Genomic DNA, 21,999 nt, shown 5'->3' with positions numbered 1-21,999 from the left:
TGGGTATATTCTTACCATGTGTACGCCATATCCAAAAATTTCATTACTTCATACAGCATGTTCCACCCACTTTTTCTTACTATTGAATACACCATGAATTGTCAAAATAATAGAGCAAGCTTATCTGCGAAAAGATCTAAACCTCCCAAGCACTTCCTAATTCATTTCACAAATATACGTGGTCTCAATTCTAATCTCAACGATGTCCATTTCCACTTGCAGTCTGCCAAACCCCATGTACTTTTTCTGACAGAATCTCAGTTATCGGTTGATTCAACTACTGCTCATCTCAGATGCCCAAATTATTCACTGTATGATTCCTTTCGCCTCAAAGGTGGTGCATATGTCCGTTCTGATATTCCCTGTCAGAGCCTTGGCAATTTGGAATCTCCTCTCTTTGATCTTCTCTGGCTTAAAATCTCTCTACCTCATTGTGTCAAATTCATCTGTTGTCTCTACCATTCTCCCAACTCCACTAATCACTTGGAGCTCTTTGACTTCCTCTCTTTGCAACTTGACTTTCTCCAGTCCAACTTTCCTAACAGTGAGGTAATTTTCCTTGGTGATTTTAATGTTCGCAACTCCAGCTGGCTTACGTTTTCTAGTCACACTGACCCAGCAGGTCGAGATGCTGAGGCTTTTACAATTACTAATGACCTAGCACAGATTGTTCATTTACCTACAAGAATACCGGACAATCCTAATCATACAGCCAATACGCTTGATCTTTTTCTCACAAACAACCCTTCTAAGTACATGGTCGAAGTGAGAGGCCCTTTAGGCAATTCAGATCACAACTTAGTGATTGTCTCTTCTCCAATGGAACCTTTATCTCATGGCTATTCCCAACCTTGTGTTGTTTGGCATTACAAGAATGCAAAATGGGATGACCTGCGAGACTTCTTTTCTTCTTTTCCTTGGTCGGATTACTGTTTCAAAACTTCTAATGTCAACGTTTGCTCAGATCGTGTCAATGAAATTATTCTTGCAGGAATGAAATCCTTTATCCCACACTCCACTTTAAAATCTCGTCCTTTATCTAAACCTTGGTTTTCCAATAAATGTGTTAAGGCTGTTCAAGAGAAGAATGTTGCATATCATAATTGGGTTGTTTCTAATTCTTCAGTTTCATTTTCTGCCTACACCAAAGCTCGCAACAATTGTAAAACAGTTATCAATCAGTCCAAACTAGAGTTTGAACAGGCTAAGAGTAGAAAACTTGCTTCTTGCCCTAATGGTAGCCGAGCATTCTGGTCTCTTGCCAAAGCTATTGGCCGCAACTTTTGCCCATCTCTGCTCCCACCTCTGTCCAAACCAGATGGTTCTGTTGTCACTTTAGCCAAGGATAAAGCTGACCTGCTAGCATCCCATTTTTCTTCCAGCTCATGTATTAATGATCTTGGTAAAACACCTCCCACCATTCCCAACACGCTCCATTCAATGATGCCTCCTGTGGTCTTCCGTCAAAAGAATATCAGAAGGATATTGATGAATCTTGATGTTAAGAAAGCTCCAGGTCCTGATGGTATTTCTCCACTTGTTCTCAAAACCTGTGCTCCTGAACTTACTCCTATTCTTTGCCGCCTTTTTTCACTTTCTTATTCCAAAGGTGTTTTTCCTTCTGCTTGGAAATTTGCTCATATTCGGCCAGTTCCTAAAAAGGGTGACAAATCCCTCCCATCCAATTATCGTCCCATTGAAATTACTTCTACTCTTTCAAAAGTAATGGAGAAATCAATTAACCGCCAACTCTTAAACTACCTAAAAACCTTCCGTCTGATCAACGATCACCAGTATATTTTGATCGTGTTTGGTATAAAGGTCTTCTAAACAAGCTTCCATCTTATGGTTTGTTAACTGTTTTTAGTAATTGGTTATCCAGTTTTCTCTCTGATCGCTCACTGAGGGTGATGGTAGATGGCTCTCTGTCTTCTAACTTCTCCACTAATGCCGGTGTCCCCCAAGGTTCAATTCTTTCCCCCACTCTTTTCCTCTTGTATATTAATGACCTTCTTCCATTGACCGGAAATCCTATCCATAGTTTTGCCGATGATAGCACATTGCATTCCACTTTCCATTTTGAGAAACCTTGTCCTGCTCAATCAGCTTCAACTTCTCAAAAATCTGCTACCAATTCCTTAAATGCTGATCTTCAGGTAATTCTCCAGTGGGGCAAAGACAACTTAGTTGATTTCAACCCTTCTAAAACTCAGTCTTGTCTTATATCTCGCAAAAAGGATTTTTCTGCTCCAATGCTTATCTTTAGTGACACCCCGATTTCTAGGCAAAATGATATATCTCTTTTGGGGATTACCCTGACTTCTAATCTCTCTTGGCACAAGCACATTACAAATATTGCTTCCTCTGCATCTAAAAAACTTGGTTTTCTCTTTCGCTCTCGGCGTTACTTTTCTTCCAAACAGCTGCTCACTCTGTATAAATCGCAAATCCACCCTGCCATGGAATATTGTTCCCACATCTGGGGTGGTGCCCCCAAAATCTCTCTCAGGCTTCTTGATTCCATTCAGAAGAGGGCAGTTAGGTTAATTAATGATTCATCTCTAACAGAGTCTCTCCACGTGCTTTCTCATAGACGTACTGTTTCTGCTGCATGCCTCTTCTACAGATACTTCCATGGGCACTGTTCTTCTGAATTGGCTTCTATAATTCCCGCTCTCTCTCATTCAAAACAGTCCGAACACATGCCGCCACCAGCCAACATCCATTTACTGTCCAACTTCAAACCCACAGAACCAACTTTTCATCTTCCTCATTTATTCATTCAACTGCCGTTTTCAGGAACAACCTTCCTTCATACGTATTTCCTGAAAATTACAATCTACAGAAGTTCAAGTCCAATGTCAACAAATATCTTCTTTTGTCTTCTCAACCTCCAACCCAAGCACGGTACTAAGTACTATAGGTTCTAATACCTCTCGTGTTTGGGGTTCACAAAAAAAAAAAAAAAAAAATTCTGCATAAAGAAAGCACAATTTTAGCAAGCCACCAGGTTACATCTGGTGATCTGTACAATGCTTCCTTACAGTTATAATCTCTCAAGCTCTACAAGGTTAGATACTATAATGTGTAGCAACAGTTAATGATAATCTGCCTAACAGAAATTTCACTACATCCAATTTACGGTAATCTCCCAATTGAAATGCTATCATTTCTGAAAAATGGTTTTTAAATTGAAGGTTCATAAACCAGGAGCAATTTCCAATTCACAGAACGATACAATGGGAGGAATTAAGTTTTTTTGCAACTTTGTTACAGTGTGATTTATGCATGTGATGACTTCTTTACATAATAAAAATAAAGTGCAGTACAGTAATTATATTATGCAATAAGACGATGCAAGCCACACAACTGTTGATATAAGATTTCAATCCTTACTCTCAGAATGAGCTGGTCCCAAGGTTGCTGGATTCAAGAATTCCCTTGCAGCTAGCACTCATTGGTTACAATCACCTTCCTTCCACACCACAGGAAAAATGCCTGCGTTCAAGTCCCATTGAAATGGGAGGAATATTTATGTGCCTTTTCACACTGGCAGAGTTAGTTGGTTGATTTGGTTGTTGCCAAATAAATCTCCAAATCTTTCTCTGCAGTAATGATGTTATATTCCATCTGTTGTTGTAAGCATTGGCAGTTTGAATAAATTCAAGGAATAACTAGACGATTCAATGTATAGTTCTTCCTTGTCTTTTGGAGGGGATGGGCAAATGATGTGGGAAGTGGTTTATTTTTTCTTTTTTTTTTGCTGATGCTGGATTCTTGCATCATGTGCAACCACTAATACTACTAGTAAAAAAAAGCTTGCAAAACTGAAGATAAAAGAAACGGCATGATGAATAAAAAATAAGCCTGTACATGAATGTTAAAATCATTTCATTCTCATTCATTTTGCTTTGAAATGGTGACATTTATAGAATTATTGAAGTTGAGCAAAAGTTAATATAATCACACTTGTGATTATATTAACTTTTGAAGCATGTGAAAAATTCTTGTTTATATGATTGAAAGTTCATAAATTAGGAAATTATTGTACAACTACTGTTAAGTGCATGTCTAGTTAATGTTTGCCACCTAAGAAAGAAAAAAAAATGGCATGTGTGCCAAGCACACACGATAGATGGTTTCATGAGAAACATCCTTGGCTTGGAAGAGGTTACCGAAATCCAAACCAATAGCATAATTACCCATTTGATTGTAGCCATTTGAATGGCTACAATCAAATGGCAGCTGCAGAAAGTATGACTGTGATGTCACATTCATACTTCCTACAGTTACTACTGCAGGAAGTATGACTGCAACAATACAAGTATTTGATTAAAAATAATTGTATTTTTGCAATGTTTGATTACAAATACTAGTATTGTTGCAATCATAAAAATATGATTGCAATGATACAAGTAACAATAATTCGCCTCTGGCAGATGAAGTCACTGCCACATTGCATTTTTCATGCCTGATCAGATTTACTCAGTTGAGGTGTCCCCAAAGATGTTTCACATCAAAAAACATATTCACAATTATTTAATTTATTGATGCTTTTCAAAGTCTTAAATAACTTGATCAAATCTTTTAATACTGGAAACAAAGTACTTTTAGAAAATAAAGAGCAAATAACTTCAAAATACTGTTTATTTTGTTTCATAATGATATATGTAACCCTTCCACTGCATCATAATAAGCATTAATTATTTGTCATTATATATATTGGGCAGAGCCTCCTTCTGTAATATGCTGCTGTGAGCAAACTGGGTTTGCTACTTAGTACATCAATCACATATACAGTTTTGTTAGTATTGCACTACTCTAAACAAAAAGGCACTGCTCCAATTTAGAAGTATATTGCTTTTTATTTAAAGTTGATGGTTCCTGAGATCTCATCGGTGGGCAGGTTTTGAAAGAACATTATGGAATGTTGGCAACTGAAAGATGAGTCTGTATTAAAAGTTTGTTCCAATTTACCTAATCACTTAAAAAAAAGAAATCTTTAACAACCAAAATTTAAACCAAATTTTTTAAAAATATTTGCTAATAGTTTTCTCTTACCTTTTTATATGTCATTAAGTAGCTGATTACAGGATGATTTCCTACAGGGATTTTTTCACATTTTAACATCATGTAAAAACTAATACCTGTACAGTACCTTAAAAAAATAAAAATAAATAAATTTTAAACTGATATTAGTAAAATATAAAATAATCAAATTATTATGTCATTTCAAAAGTAGTAATTTGTTTACACCGTTTCTTTAAAAAAAAGTGGAATCAAATCAACCAAACTTTGCCCCCCACCAACAACACACCATGCTTATGTCTCAGCAGCTTCAACTACAACTATTCAGAAAAAAAAATCATCTTAACAATGAAAACATTTACTAGCTTAATTTCTGAGCCAAACATTGGGGGCAGCATTCTTGGTGATGCCACCACCTGGACTTAGGCAAAACCTGCACTAATTAGCCACACCAACAGACAATGGATGGGTTCATACCTAAACAACTTCTTTCCATCACTCCGGCATTAGACTGTGATCCCAAGAGATTCACCACTGATAAAAAGTATCATGAAATGCTTCTTTAGTTTACTCCCACATCAATCCAGGAAATCTGGAACCTGATGCAAATGACCCTTTTAAGCATTTCTGTATTATATAATTTCTCATTTTTGTGTTCTATAATTTCCATTTTTAATTTTTTTATTGTATAAATTTCTCACTTTGTATTGTGTAATTCTTACCCTTTTCATCTCATTCTCTATTGTATAATTCTTAACTTTTACTTTATTTGTATATTTTGAGTATTATTTGCTTAGTATTTTCTTATTATAAATAATGAGAAGATACCTTATATCGTTAACTTCTAGCATTCTGGCCACAAAAAGCTTGTATGACAGAACTGTTCACTTTCTCATTGTACAATAAAGAGTATTTATTTACAACTGTGAAATATAACAACACGTCATTTCTCTATGATTGTTAAGTCTTAAAAGCTTCAATAAGAAATAAATTCATTTTTAACAGTATTTTCTTATTATAAATAATAAGAAGATACCTTATATCGTTAACTCCTAGCCTTCTGGCCACGAAAAGCTAGTAACAGAACTGTTCACTTTCTCAATGTACAATAAAGAGTATTTATTTATTTATTTATTTACAACTGTGAAATATAACAAGCACATGTAATTTCTCCATGATTGTTAAGTTTTAAAAGCTTCAATAAGAAATAAATTCATTTTTAACAGATAATAATAAGAACAAGTAATGAAAATACAAAATACATTAGTCTGAAGTAATGTTAGTATAAAATGTGACTAACTTGATTCTCCAGTTTTTCCATTTCTGGTCTTAAAAATACTGCAAAAAGTTGTGCCAAACATCAGAATTTTAAACTAAGTTCAAGCTCACCAAATTAACCTTTTTTTTTCTGCTTCATTTATTTTAGGGGCAATCCAACCCTTTCTGGCTTGAAACCAAAACAGATAAAATACTGATCATGGGCTACATAGGTTCTCACGGAAAGCAGGCCACAAAAACAGGCTCTGAATACTATTTACACATTCTTTTAAAAAGATAATTTAATTTCTGTTATCAATTTCATATTTAATTTTTTTTACGATAAACAAATAAGCACAAAAATCCAACAATTCTTGTATAATAAAAAAAACATTATGAGAAGCTAATATAGAAGAATAAAATATTACTAAAAATGGACATTTTCAAAAGTCAATGCAAAACTATTGTGACACTAGTTTTAAACTTTGGTAAATAGGAAGCCCTGTATAACATACAGGGTTTCCTATTTGGCTACAGGCTGTACAATGTGAACGAATGGATTGCACATCCTGATTTACTCCCCCTTCTGCTCTTTAGAACAAACTTCCCTCTTTTCTCAACCCTCAAACCATTCACAATACTAGTATACTACAGGTGATAATAACTTTTTATGTTTGGGGGTTACCATTAAAAAGTAATAATAAAATAAAAAGTTAACATTCTTCCTATGATGTAAACAGTGGTTCATATAATGAAACAAGAAAAAGGCAAAAAAACAGTAATTCTTGATAGAGAACAGTGAGCACGGTAAAAGATATAAACAGCAAATCACACCAGTAGAGAAGGGGGTACTTTGTCACGCTCCCAGCTGAAATCCACCTCTGGTAAAGAATACATTGATAGCTTAACTGCGTGTACTAAATTCTGAAACATCCGAAATATTTTTGCCACAACAATGCATGTCATCTGTCACTAGTCATTACTTGATCAAAATAATAAAATAAAATGACTTTGGCAATTTTTGACTGACAAAAACATTGTTATGCTTTATTTCTGACCATGCTGCTGATTTACTGATTTTGCACCTTGCAAGTTTTGGCTATTTCCAAAATTAAAACAAGTCATGAAAGAAAAATGATATTAGTTAATTTGAGAAATTCAATTAAACAGAAACAGATCACCTAAAAGCATCCACAAAAGAACAGTTCCAATTTATATTTTCATCAGTGGTAGACACAACAGAACAAGTGTGTGGTAGCAGAAGGAGATTATATCGAAGAATATTGACAAGGTAAATGTTTATCATTGATTCTTTTTAATCAAACCCTGTATACAGGACTATATCCTTTTTAGTGTATATTTAAAAGAGTAAAAATTTTAAATTGTTTCTCTATACTTACTGTAAAATCAGCTGATTTTTAGTAACAATATAATCAGAAAAAAGACCTGGGGGAATAATCTCCTTTCTGACCAACGACATTAACGGATGAAGCCTCTCAAGCTCTGTCATCTAAGAGGAAAAGAACTAGTTAATTTTTTTTATTCTAAGATGAAATATTAAGATAAATTACATGAATTTCTAAGTTCTTGAGCCGCACCACCTGCAGCAGATTTAAAATAGCTCTATCTTATATAAAAAATATATAAAAACCAAGTGATTCCAGTTGTAGTATATAAGGGGATTAGAATAAAATTACAAATTGATATAATTAGGTCTTAACTGCATTGATACCTAGAACCCAAAATTCCTAATGGAATAACTGTTCAAAATAAAAAAAATTTACAATACAAAACATTCTGTACCCTCAATGTTTTCCTAGGAGAAAACATTTAACACCCTTGTTACTAAAGCTTTGTAAAAAAAATTTAAGTCAGCACACACTTCTTAACAGGAGAAATTGCTTACACATGCAGAATAAAGCCAACAGTTAATTTTTTTTTAAATTTATTATTATTTTTTTAAATATTAAATATAAAACATATATTAAATGTATTTTTAAATATAAAATAAAAAAAATATTTTATAATTTTCTTATAATTTCTGGAAGCATGTTTCAGTCTTCAATGTTATGCATGCAACGAAAGTGGAAAGACTGGTTGTGATGGCAGAATTCAGATGGTAATGGAGCCTATAAGTTGTAAATGTTGCTCTCAGTAACTGTTGCTTGCAGTTACAAATCTTTAGTCACCTTACAGGTACGAGATTCAAGTTATGGACTTGGTCTAGTTTCACTTGATTCCATTTGATGGTTGGAGAATGATCTATGATGGCCCATACTCGCTAAGCCAGGATTTCTATTTTTCAGTAAAGTATTTCTTAGCCTTCTTTTAATCCTTTGCAGTCCAATGTTACACCCACCACAACATAACAAAATCCCACTTCTAGTCCAACACTGACTGACAAAAACATTCTTATGCTTTATTTCATACCATGCTGCATAAGCTTGCTTTCTTGCATCATATGCCTCTACTAATGCTACTACGCCTGTTTGCGTTTTCAATTATGGATTTTGTTTTCATACTGTGCTTGTGCAATTATTGCACCACCATCTATTTACATTTTGTATAAACAATCTGAAAGGCTAAATCCATGTTTATATTCAATCGTCAAGGAGAGGTGGCACTGGATTTTTTTTAGCCCTCTATTATTCAGACGTGACGCAGCAAATGTCAGCATACTCGATTATGAAAATTTTCTCACTGCACTAGCATCTATTTATACTTCATATAAACGACATGAAAAAATAAATATAGGCTTATATTCTTTGTTAGGAGCAGGTGGTTTTTTTTTTTTTTTTTTTTTTTTGTCTTCTTGAAGACCAAATGTCTCTACCAGTGCAATCATTGGTGTTTCCAATTATACAATTTGTTTCCCCACTGTACTGCTATCCATTTATGCTTCATATAAACGACCTGAAAAAATTAGCTGATGTTTATATATAGCAGACAGCATTGTTTTTTCAGGTCAAGTCACAAAGTAACTTATATTGTGTTAGAATGGGGTATTTAGACAGGTAAAGATCTAGCAAAGGCCTTTCTGATGGCGTAATTAAGAAATTGTTAGACCTTTCTGAAAACCTGAGGGAAAGAATAGGAAACGCTTAACAAATAAGATAGTTTCCAATTATTCCACATGGTATGACTGGGTTTCAGTTTCACTAAATGAATTAAAGGAGTTTTCTTTTGGAGTTATTATCAACATGAACTAAATGAAAAACTGATATAAAGAAATACTGGAACAGATGGACAGAATTAAATTTTTCAAGAATGTATTTAGCAGGAGGAGATTTCTGCAGATGTTTTGAATGAAGCAAGAATAAGGAAGTGATTATCCCCTTGTATAAGGCAATGGTCAGGCCATGCCTTGAGTACTGTATAGAGGTCTGGACACCTCATTTTGGGAAGGATGTAGAGTGCTGAAACAAGTACAGAGAAAGGCAACAAGATTGGTGAATGGAACAAAGGGGTGCTCTTAAGAAGAAAGGATCAATTTTTGCAAATTACAGTGTCTAGGCACTTGCGAGGTGATCTGATTGTGGTGTATAAGGCCTTGAATGGTTTGAAAGCTCAATGCTGATGGGATAGTTCCTCTTGCCCAGATTAATCACCTGAGGGAAGACAGATTCCAATTGAGGAAAGACAGTTGCAAAATAGATGTGCAGAAGTTTGCCTTCAGCCAGCAGATGGTTGATTGCTGGAACTAACTTCCATCTGTCTTAGAAGTTGGCAGCTAAAATAAATTCAAGGCAGAAGTAGACAAAGATTCCTTTCTAATTTTGACTCTGACTCTGACTCTGACTCACTCACTCACTCTCTCTCTCTCTCTCTCTCTCTCTCTCTCTCTCTCTCTCTCTCTCTCTCTCTCTCTCTCTCTCTCAGGGTAACTCAGAAATTTTTTTTTTTTTTGGCTGGTGCAGCATAAGCCTCAGGCTTCCTTGCACCATATAGCAAAGAATAATAACATTTGGAGTGAATGGATTAGTGGAATGGGAAGGTTTTTTTTTTTTTTTTTTTTAACTAATGTTGCATAAGCTTGCTTCTTGCATCATATGCTCTACTAATGCTAATGCTGCATCTCTGCCTACCCACAAAAGGACAAACAAGGAATTCAAAACAGATGCTCTAAAGTAAAAAAATAGCCAATTATCCAAATGGAACATTTCTTCCGGGAAGACATACTGCATTGCAGTTTTAAAATGTCTTGTCAAGCTGTTTAATCATGTAAACCCAAAAAATAAATACTTTTTAAACATCATATTTCAACTAGTTATTTATTTTTTTTTTTCGAGTGTTAGAGCTGGACTGCATAGGGAAGACAGTGAAAATAATGCTGGACTGCAAAGGGCTAAGAAAATTGAGTACACTTTTAATACAATGTAATTATATTAACAGTGTAGTTAATTTGAGTTTCCCAAATATCACTGCCCTACTAACATTACTATATATTCAATGAAGTTTTGAGACTTAAGTTATGTATTGAGCATATCTGATTTGACACTAGTTTCAATGGAATCTGTTGTATTCAAACAAATAGGGGGTTTTCCAATTTGATAAGAAAAGTTTTACCTGCTGTAAAAATTAGATCATAACATATGACATCAGTGAAATCTAACCCAATCACTGCATGAAAAATAAGCTCCTTTAAGTGGTTATTTTTAAATTTAGTGATGGAAATGTGTTTACTTAAATACTACTCCCTCAACCTATGTCTTAGACATGCTCTTTAAAGTTATATTAAAAAGGTTGTCTTATAATATGACAAATTCAAATGGGTATTAACATTAGAAGACAATCAAACAAAAGGGCTACTCTGTATAAGAGTTATACTTTATAATAATGTGTGGTTAAACATTTTGTTCAAATTGCAATCTAGATTTTCTTAATGTTATCTTTTTTATTAAGCAATTAAAAAAAAAAAAAAAAAAAAACCATACCTGAACAATAAAATCATTTAGAAATTCGATCAACTCTGGTGATTCTTTCCTTAAAAGCTGTGGGAAAAACATTTCATTTAATTTGTACGATATATTGATTTGTATATTATAATATCAAACCATAATACATAAGTATTAAACAAATGTTTAACATAACATGCTCACATTAAGTTCCCCTCAAGCCACAGTTTTAGTCCAGACAGCTATTGCAGAAATAAGTTTACCAGGAAATACACAGCCAATATATGAGAATAACTGGTGACACAGAAATCAAGATGGACATTAAAAAAAGTATAATTAACTATATCATAACAGACAAGGATCTCAAATAATTGGCTGAAAACAGAAGGGTGTACATACAGGAATATGAGATTGGAAGTGAGCATAATTTCGAAATGAGAAACTTGAAAATGATAATCTCATTCTTAAGCTTCTCAACACAATATGATGACTACTTTCCTTCCCACCAGCACTAATTATAGTCAGTGCCGGAAGAAAACAGCATTATACTGATTTTATCACTGTGACACCACTATCCAGAGGCCATTTACCAGAGGACAAGTTCAAAAAGATTAGAAAAGGCATTAACTGTACTAATATACAAAAAGGGAAATAAAAGTTGTATGCAAAGATCATGGTGGAATTTATCTCCTTGGCTGTCTCTGGTAATCAATGCAAATATTTCAGAAAAGAAGGTTAGTAGAATTGTTGACTGTAACCTTGGACAAAAAGTCGGGATTTAGGCCGAACAGATGACAGGATCAAATATTTTCACTAGGATAAATGATGGAAAAGTCATGAATACATAATAAGAACATAGTTATGACTTTTTGCTCTTGAAAAAGCACACAAGAAAGAACCTACAAATCTGCACTTTCAATAATATGATAAAAGATGCACGTCTGCCAACTTCTGCCTTTCAAAAAGTTGGATATCAGACACTTCTACGCAGGGGGGGCAAACAGAAGGATTTTGGAACAAAACGGGCACAAAAGGAGGAAAAGCAACTTTTCAAAAAAAAAAAATTCATTCACTGGTAAAATAGCAACCACAGGATTGTTTACCATGATGCTTTTAAACATTAGTTACCTAACACTTTTCTGTCTATGGAATTCTATTAGACATAAAAATATTTTGATTGCTTCAAGGAAGACTCTGCCCTCTTCAGAAATGTTGAATCAAAGTTTTGTTTTACAACAATGACACTGGTGGTCACAGCATTTCCAAAGCTTCACTAGAAAGAGAAGAATTGTTTTGTTTTTCTCACTTTGTTATATATTCTCTTGCACTCAGTACTGCTATGAAGAATTATTAAAATTCCAAGAATAATTTGAGAAAATTTGTTATATTTCAAGCTTTTTTATGCACTTGTCAATTCTCCAACCAAGGACCACTGTACTGCAACTCTTTCTTCTTTTTTTTTTCATAATGGAATTTGGTAGGTGCTCACACTGCAACTGACATCTATTACTTCATCTATTTCTTTATCTTTAACAATACCAGGTACTGAAAACTTTCCCGCACAATATTTTAAATTTGAAAATGATGCACTGTCAACTGATGAAATATGTGCTACCTCAGGCTTTATAAGAAAAATTATGCATCACATGGTGCCATAAAGTGCTTCTTCAAAGAGTAAAAGAATGGAATCTTCTCTCTTGTTTTAGACTTTCCATGACTAAAAGAGAAAATGCCTATGACTAAGTCAGAATGTCTCATTTAGTGTGCTATGGTAATCACTTTCCAAAATGGAAGCAGAATATTTGAAAATTGTTTAAAATAAATTTGCACACAAGATTCTTCAACATATCAAATGTTGGTGCAGCATTAAAAAGGAACAAGCAATTGCTTTCTTCAAGCCAGAAGAAAGAAACATGAACAGAGTTTCTGTGCAAATGAGAATAACATGCCTAGGATTAAAGCTTAATTGGCCTGTTTATGACTGCTTTTACCAGAAGTCTTTTTCTTGACTTCAATCTGTGTTCTTTTAAAACTTTTGAATCATGAACTGGATATAAACAGGAGTCAGTGCCACTCTCTAGTAATCGTTTGTTGTAAGTTTTGCTTTGGTAGCTCAGAAAAGTGATCATATTACTTTTTTCGTCACTTCTAACCTCTTATTTAAACATATCAGACATTGCCACTTCCTATCAATCAAGTTACACATACAGCCAAAGAGAGCCAATATGTATAAACATGCTTAAAAATCTTTTTTACTTCAGTGGCATGAATCAATTGATACTGCTTAAATCTATCCTTCCTTTTAGCACTTTTTTCCAGATAGTAGTAAACTTACATCCAATAGTCATTTATTTGCACAGGAAAGCATGCAGCCCCCCCCTTTTTGTGTTAACATTATTTCTTTGGTAAACAATGCTGTGTCCACCATTATAAAATTAAAATATTTTTATAATATAAATTATATTTAAAAAGTTATTTTTATTTTTTATAATTTCTGTTTTATAAATTTTAATTTTTTTCAATTTCTATTGTTAAGTGTTTTTTATATATATATATATATATATATATTCCTGTTTTTGTGCAGGCTGACTTTTTGCCTGCAAAAAGACTTAGGTTAAAAAATATCAAGATTAAAAGCCTATAACACAGGCTTTCAATTCTGATCATTATTTCTCACTGATTTCTTTGTTTTATATACCATGTGTATAAATAATTATATTTCTAGCTGTAGTAGTTTAATTAAAAGTAAAACATTTATAACACTCTAACTTATTATATATTCCAATTTTGTAGCTTAAGCATGTTTCAATGAATCAATCATTTTTTTTTTTTTTTTTTTTTGTCTGGCTAACAACTATGATATGTAAAATATCTTAAATTATCACACTTTATTTATCACAGGACCCCCCCCCCCCATTTTCGAAAAACTTTACGCAGTCATAATACATAGTTTTACAATTCATAAAACTATATGCATTGTAAAAATAAAATATAATATGTTAATTACAAAACATATTAAAATTTATAACTTAAGTGATTGTTTTTGTTTATCACAGAACTCCAAGTTTTAAAAAATGATAATGCAGCCATGAATAGAGGTTCAACTTTTTTTTCCAGTTAGTATAGCAATATGCATTTTTAACCGCCCAATGCATATGGAGAACATAATGGGTACTGGTTCAAATGATAAGATGAATGGGGTAGGGATCAAGGGAGTAAATTCCAGATTTTTTTTTTAACTAAAAGAGTACCAAATGCTCCATCCTCCATCTTCACTTTGAAATGCAGTGCATTTCAAAAAAAGAGTACCAAATGCTCACTTCACTTTGAAATGCAGTGCATTTCAAAGTGAAGATGAGGGACGGAGCATTTGGTACTCTTTTAAAGTTAACATAATCTGACATTTCAAAACCAATTTTCAAATGTCAGGTTACATTGCATTTCCCATCACATCCTTGAAAAATCGCATCTATATATAAATATACAAAGCAAATGTTACCTTTGTCAGATTTTATAATTACACATGAAAAATTGTACATACTTCATTGGCATCGTATGGAAGGACATTGTTAATTAGCTTCATACCACACGCACACAAATAAAAAAAATTTAAATAAATGGTACATTCCACATGGGGCACAACACATACTGCTTTGTGTATTCCACATATTTAATGCAATGTAGACTTAGCACACTTCATGGCCAATTCATTAACTAGAAAGATGAAGATTACATTTAGCAGAAATGCTGAATTTAATGGCAAAAGTTTTAAAAAAAAAAAAAAGAAAGAAAGACAAAGAAAAACTGTTAGGAGAGTGAACTGGAGAAGGGTCAAAACAAGTCTGAAAGATGGTCTCTGTTATAAATCCCTAGAGTTGGCAGATATGCCAATTAACCAATATCTGAAAATTTAAGATTCCATGACAAGGAAATCTGATTTGCAATTCCATTTGTCTATGTAAATATTCATTATATTCATTTGACCAATAACATACTTCAACTCTCATTTCTGTTTTTCCAGTGATTACATCATGCCCAACTGATGCAATATTAAGTGTGACCCACATCCAATGGTTGAACTCTTTTACAACCTATCTTCTTCTTAACCAAAAGCAGCATTAACTCCTCCCTCACTCCATCTTGTCATCGCATTCCTTCAATACACATTGTACTCGATATTCCAATTTCGATTAAAGTTGGTTTAAAAAAATATGCTGTTGCTGTTTCAGATAAGAATAAAACAAATCATAACAATAATCATACACATAAAAATTAACTAATATAACAAAAAATAAAATGGTATAAAAAATACTGATTTTAACTCATTTTCCAGAAAATCTGAAAGCACGAAAACGTGAAAATTAATGTAGCTTGATCGATCCTTGCTATAAATTAATACTGTACTGATTTTAAGGGTTTTCATGCATCTGTAGTTAAGCTTATATACAAATACATACAACATGTATATTCATGAAAAATTAATTTAATTTTTATTTACTCACCTCCAGTTTTTCTCTATGGGTCAATTTTCTTAAGTCCCTTACAATCTTTTCAGTTTCTTGCTCGATGCTTTTTGATGATTTTTTCATAGGAGTCTGCAGATTAAAATGTAATCATTTCCTATATCCTCTATATACTTGGGAAAATGAACTAAGAAAGCAATTGTTTCTATTTATTTATCAATAACTAAAGAGAAAATTTTAAAAAGCAAATGTATTTTAATTTTTTCTCCAGGTTGAAATATATTTTTTTCTATATTCTTTAGCTATACAAATTCAACAAAAAAGGAAGCAACAAACTTTGAAAAATGAAATAAAAAAAGTAATCACTCCTATTTCTTATCTCTATCTACTGAATCAATCAAAAACAAGTGTTTCAGTCTGGCTTAGAATTGCAGTTTTACTATTGTCTCGTGATCATTTCACTATTCCAATATCAAAATTTAAAAAAATAAACTACATAGAGACATAAATAAATACAATTTTCTAATAATTTTTACCACATACTCAGGTTCATGGATGGAAATATGCAATTTAGAAACATGCTAGTCACATTCAAGCAAGGACTGTTACCAACTGTGATGAAGGGAAAACTGGAAAGTACGTTGTTTTGATATTGAATAAACAATGGTGATTTTTAAATGGTATTGGAAATTTTAAAATGTCACAGACGTTCAGCATGCATGGGAAAGACAATATGGAACATGGGCACCTACTCATCTAACAATAATCTGTCTGAATAATAAATTTGAGGAACATGGAACTGTACACAATATCAATAAGATGAGCAGTAAAAGGAAATCAAGAAGTATCAAAAACATTGCAGTCGTCATCAATCTAACAATAACTCATCTAATGCATTAATGCAGCATTTCCCAAACTGGGGTCCATAGACCAGTTCCAGGTGGTCCATGAAACGGTGGTCGACCATGTGGAGGATGTGCATTTGCTGCCTCTAATGATAGCTACATAGCCTTATTTATTTTTATTACTTTTGTTTAACTTTTACCTCACATAATATAAATTAGTGGTAGTAGTGGGTTGATATGCTAAATAAGCAGCGCCTGTGCCGCCATCTATTCTTTTCCTTTCTATTATATAAGCTGGTTAAGCCTGCAGTATGTCAGTGGTGTGGCTCTGATCAAGAGTGTTCTCTGTTCTATAGTTTATTTTTCGCTGCATAAGGACCACCGCCATGCAAATCCTCTGCATTGGTTGATCCATCGGAGAATGGAAGGGTGGTTTGGTTCTTCGATATTTCTGCCTTTGCGATGATTAGTATGACGATTGAAATGCAGCGATTCCATGACCATTATTGGCCTCGTGGTCCTCTGTCGATAGGGGGCATGATGATCAGTCTATCATTTTGATATTTTAGTTTTTTGGTAGTTTCTTTAACCCTTTTTGGTGATATTTCACGTTTTTTGGAACTGGTACCTTCGAGGGGGGTACCGCTAAATTATTTATAATTGGCATTATTTTAAATTTACATTTTTTATTAATTGGGTTTAATGACTTAATTGACTAAATTCTACAGGGGTTTATCGACTACCTATTATCTCTACTTTCCCTTCCCTGTTTGTTTATTTTATATTATTTTGCGTTTCGTTTCGCTCTGCATTATTGCCGTACTACTGGCTGATGTTTCTATTTTAAATATCATGTTTATTTTAATTATCAGATATAATTAGGCATCATGTGGAGGATGTGCATTTGCTGCCTCTAATGATAGCTACATAGCCTTATTTATTTTTATTACTTTTGTTTAACTTTTACCTCACATAATATATATATATATATATATATATATATATATATATATATATATATATAAAAAAATAAACATACATGCATATGTTATATATAGGGGTCTGCAAACTTTTTTTGAAATCTGAAGGGGTCTGTGAACTTTTTTTTTTTGAAAGGGTCCGTAGATCTCAGTAGTTTGGGAACCACTGCATTAATGCATTTGAACATTCGCCACAGAATTCAAGAAGACAGGCATTAATGACAACTGCAAATATATTGATTAAGCATTATAAGAATCTTGAATCTTGAATTGTTGCATATCCTCCAAGGTCTCCATACTCCAGTCCCTTAAGATTTTTTGCATGGGGATATCTAAAAGATAAAGTGTACACTCAAAAATCAAAAACACTGGAGGATCTATAAATGATAATACAACATTAAACACAAAATTTTTATTGTATGCCAGAGTGTTGACAAAATATGCCATTTATGCATGCATGCCAGAGGAGGACATTTTGAATATCCTGAATGAGTTTTTCCTTTTAAATGAAAGCCAAACTCTTAATTCTGATGCTAAATAAATTTTTAAAAAAGTATTTAAATTTATTTATCAGATTCACAAATTAAGAATTGTTAAGTGTGTTTTCATAATTCTGACTCCCCCTGTACATGAAGAAAGGCAGAGTAGGGATTTCAGTGATTATTGCGATTGGTTGCTATTTAAACAAAGTATATATCTAGTACAATACATAAAAGATAAAAGGGATAAAAAGGATAGACATTACCTGAGAAATATTAAAAATTTCGTTTTAAATTTGCCTATACAAGTTCAGACATTTTAAAAAACTGAACACTGCTGAAATATGGTCATTGTCAGCTTGAATCTGACTGTGTGTATGGGACTCAGTCAGTTGGATAAATGCAGTAATAAATGATGCTCATTAATAAAACAAAGAGACTCAGACAAAATGTGATTGGTAGCTAAAATGGTGTTACACATTAGGAAGGCTATCAGCCCTCGGCAGAAATGAATGCATACATAATGACTATGTGGAGGTGAGAAAGAACAGCTTCCACTCTCCAATTCCTTTATAGACTAAATTGCTTCAGTTTGAATACAAGCTTACCCAATATTTTTGCAACCTCTCCGTGTCATAACTGTTGCCACTGGGAGTGTCTAGGTAGTGAGTGCAGTTCTCTTTCCTCATTACTTTATTCTATAAAATGCTGAACACAAAAATAGAACTTACCTTTTAATATTTTGTTTAATCTGTGTACTTGTCATTATTTATAACTTGTCTTTGTAGTTCAAAACTTTTTATTTTATTTAAATATATGAGTAATGCTACACTTGTTCAGTTGTTTATGTTTAATATTAAGTTTGAAAAAGCCTCTTCATAAGCAACTCAATTCACTATCTGTTAGGTTAAATGATCATAAAAAGTATAGATGAAAGAATTTTAAAACTTATGAGATGTAAGTTAGTCTATCAGACTGAAAATGCATTCCAATCAAAGTTTAACTGTTTTTGAACCTAAATAAAACTGTAAAATAAACATAATTTACCAAGTATGAAATCAGGAAAGAGTTACTTCACTGGAGATAATTCATCTTGTAGAAATAACAAAAACTACAAAAACGTTTTTGAGATTAAGCTCATTTTCAATTGATATTTATGAGACAAAAATAAAATGGTGGTATGGGGCGGTCATCACATGTTTTTAGAAAATGCAATTCAGTTTAGGGGAAGGCATGGGGAGAGAAGCAAACCTGATCTTGTCTAAGTTCAATATCCTTGAAACTCTACAAGTAGTCTGGTGAACATATTCTCATTTTGTAGTTTAAATTTTGTAATTTCCAGAGCTTCATTTATGTATAATTTATATTCATTATTTTCATTTATTAGGGTTAACATATGCATTATTTAACTTTGGCGTGCACACGTGTGTACATTATTTTTTTAACAAGTGTAGAAAGTTTGATTTGTCCTCCTCCATTATTTTTAAAACTGTAATTGTGATAATATCTCACATATACCGATCCAATATATTTTTTGCTTGGCAATTATCCTGGCAATTTATTAGCCAGAAAACATTGTCATTTATTTCATGGTTCACTTTAATAGGATTTTGAAAAAATGAGCTGATCTTTGAATAACTTAAAAAAACTAATTTGATATCTGTATTATGGAAAATTTATCTATTTTGTTTGTTATGGTAGTAAAAAACAGTAAAGCACAGCCATTATCAACCCACTGCAGGATGGAAGCCTCCTCAACGATTCATGCTGAGGGAAATGGACCATAATCTGCCACGCTGGTCCAGTGCGAGTTGGCAGATCGACCGTATTCAGCAGTCAGGGGCTTGAACCCCAGTCTACTCAGAGCATGTGCTACTGCACTCCCGCTCCTGCCCACTCGGCTACGGAGGCCTTTTGGTAGTATGGTATGGTTATTATTTTGTTGTAATGATGTGGTGGCTTTTTTTTTTTTTTTTTTGTTGGATATTAAGATAAGATTTTTGGGACTATTTATAACTTCATTTATTGGGGGAGGGAGAGAGTTTTAAAAGATTTCACACGGAATGATGTATGTACTAATGTAACATAATATGCAAATTCTAAAGTCTTTTGATACACTATCTTACATTATGCACTTATGTTTGTAGAACATATTTTGTTACACTATATGGGTGATGAGAACTATAATGCAGGGGTTCCCGAATGAGAAGGTTTTCTAAACATACAAGCAGTTATAAGCTTTTGAACTTTCATAGTTAGGTTTAAAAAAAATTATACCAGTATTTTCTTCTATTTCAAGTGTATATATCTTAATCTGGGATGGAACATATGTTGAACTGGTTTAAAAGCATGTCAGTTCTGTTACCAATATGTGAATATCGTCTCAAATATTTTAACCTGTGAGAGGTTAATATACTATTTTCAGTTACTGTTAACTAAAGCCCATTGGGGGCCTGAATATTTGTTAATAAAAATTATGAGTTTGGAAATAAATCTCCCAATGTGAGTTTACTACGTTCTTTTAAGGCAGTGTCTGGTTTCAATAACACTGACAATATTCTTAAGGTTAATTCAACATCCACATTGATGTAGAGCAATACCACATCAAAAGAGTATAATATCTCAGAAGACAGAAATATATTATACAGTTGCACATAACATCTTGCACGACTTCTATACTTTAATCTTTTCCGTAAATAATGACTTATGCGCACAAAAAAAAAAAAAAAATAAGAAAAAGAAAAAAGGTAAAATTTCACAATAATCAGCAATGTACTAAGACTGAGCATTTTCTGTCTGTCATTCTCAGCTGTTTGTGCTAATTATACTATGTGAGCAGGTGACATAAAATTGGTCTGGTTTACAGTGTAATGAGCAAAAGCAGTTCATGCTTAGTTATCATGGATATACACCTCCCCTTCTTCCCCCCCCTCTCCTCGCAGGTATGTACTATTATACAAAATAAACAACATAACAATTTTATTAATGTACACTTAGGCATGACTGAACTATACAACAATACAGACAAATAAAAAAATTTAAAAGAGCATGTGACTAAAAATTTCTACTAATTAATTAATATTAATGCACTAAACTACACATACTTTGAACCAATTTAAATCAAAACAGACATATTTTGGTCTTGAACTTCAAATTAGCTAGATTTTACTGTCATACTAAAACAGTAAGATATACAGCAAAACATCTCAATAATTAAATTCACTATCTTCCAATGATTACTGAAAAAGAATAAATAATAATATCTGCTAATTGTAATGTTACCCACAATATAGGTTCCCACCCAATTCACTCCCAATCCATTCTCATTAACATTCCCAAACAGCATGGTACATTAATTCCTAGCCTTACTAGCCTCCTGGAAGATCCCCTCATACTGGAAAAGTGCTGGTATCTCCATGATCCACAAAGTTGGTGCTAAAGAGGAGTTTTTGGGCACCAGTGAGATTGACTTCAGTGGAAGGACAAATCATGAGGTCTGTGGTTGGGGGATGTGATTCAGGACCATCTCAACAGGATCAGTATCTTACATAGATCTCAGCATAAACCAATTAAGGAGAGATCATGTCTGGGCATTTTAGAAGATTATGTAATGATTTGATAATGTAATCATGAAACAGTGGATGTGTGTGATAATTTTGACATTATATATCAGGATCTCAATACAGCTTTTGATATTGTGGAAGGATGCTACATTAACTGGAAGGGGGAGTAATGGATAAGATCCTATACTAGATTGCAGACTGGCTAAAAGATAGGAGACAGAGAGTTGGCATAAATGGTCTTCAAGGTGGACCAGAGTAATGCATAGGGTCCCTCCCTATTTAAAATCAGCTTCCCTTGGAAGTTGATGATTTGAAAGAGTGAGAACAAGAGTCACATATAAGCTAGGGGAAGAGGAGCTAAAAGTGGTATAAGATTAAAAAGACTTAGGTTTGTCCTGTCCATGAATTTTTCTAGTAGAGAGAAAAATGTCATTATCCCTCTACAAGAAGATTGGTATACCCCATTTGTAATACTGTATTCAGGTCTGA

At 33.2% G+C, this 21,999-nt stretch overlaps 1 protein-coding gene across 1 annotated transcript in view; it reads right to left on the bottom strand.

Moving 5' to 3' along the window:
* Window positions 1-21,999, bottom strand: part of Sas10 (UTP3 small subunit processome component Sas10) — a 234,556-nt gene that overhangs the window by 72,486 nt on the left and 140,071 nt on the right. The window contains exons 7-10 of the mRNA XM_090383933.1: window positions 15,683-15,775; window positions 11,220-11,276; window positions 7,686-7,795; window positions 5,062-5,158 (exon numbers count right to left, since the gene is read on the bottom strand). Coding sequence (XP_090240059.1) covers window positions 5,062-5,158; window positions 7,686-7,795; window positions 11,220-11,276; window positions 15,683-15,775 — 357 coding nt within the window. The remainder of the gene's footprint in view (window positions 1-5,061; window positions 5,159-7,685; window positions 7,796-11,219; window positions 11,277-15,682; window positions 15,776-21,999) is intronic.

Source organism: Mastigoproctus giganteus, chromosome 10 (genome assembly GCF_048544385.1).
Source record: "Mastigoproctus giganteus isolate SK-2022 chromosome 10, ASM4854438v1, whole genome shotgun sequence".
Lineage (NCBI taxonomy): Eukaryota > Metazoa > Arthropoda > Arachnida > Uropygi > Thelyphonidae > Mastigoproctus > Mastigoproctus giganteus.
This window is presented reverse-complemented; position numbering and strand designations above follow the sequence as displayed.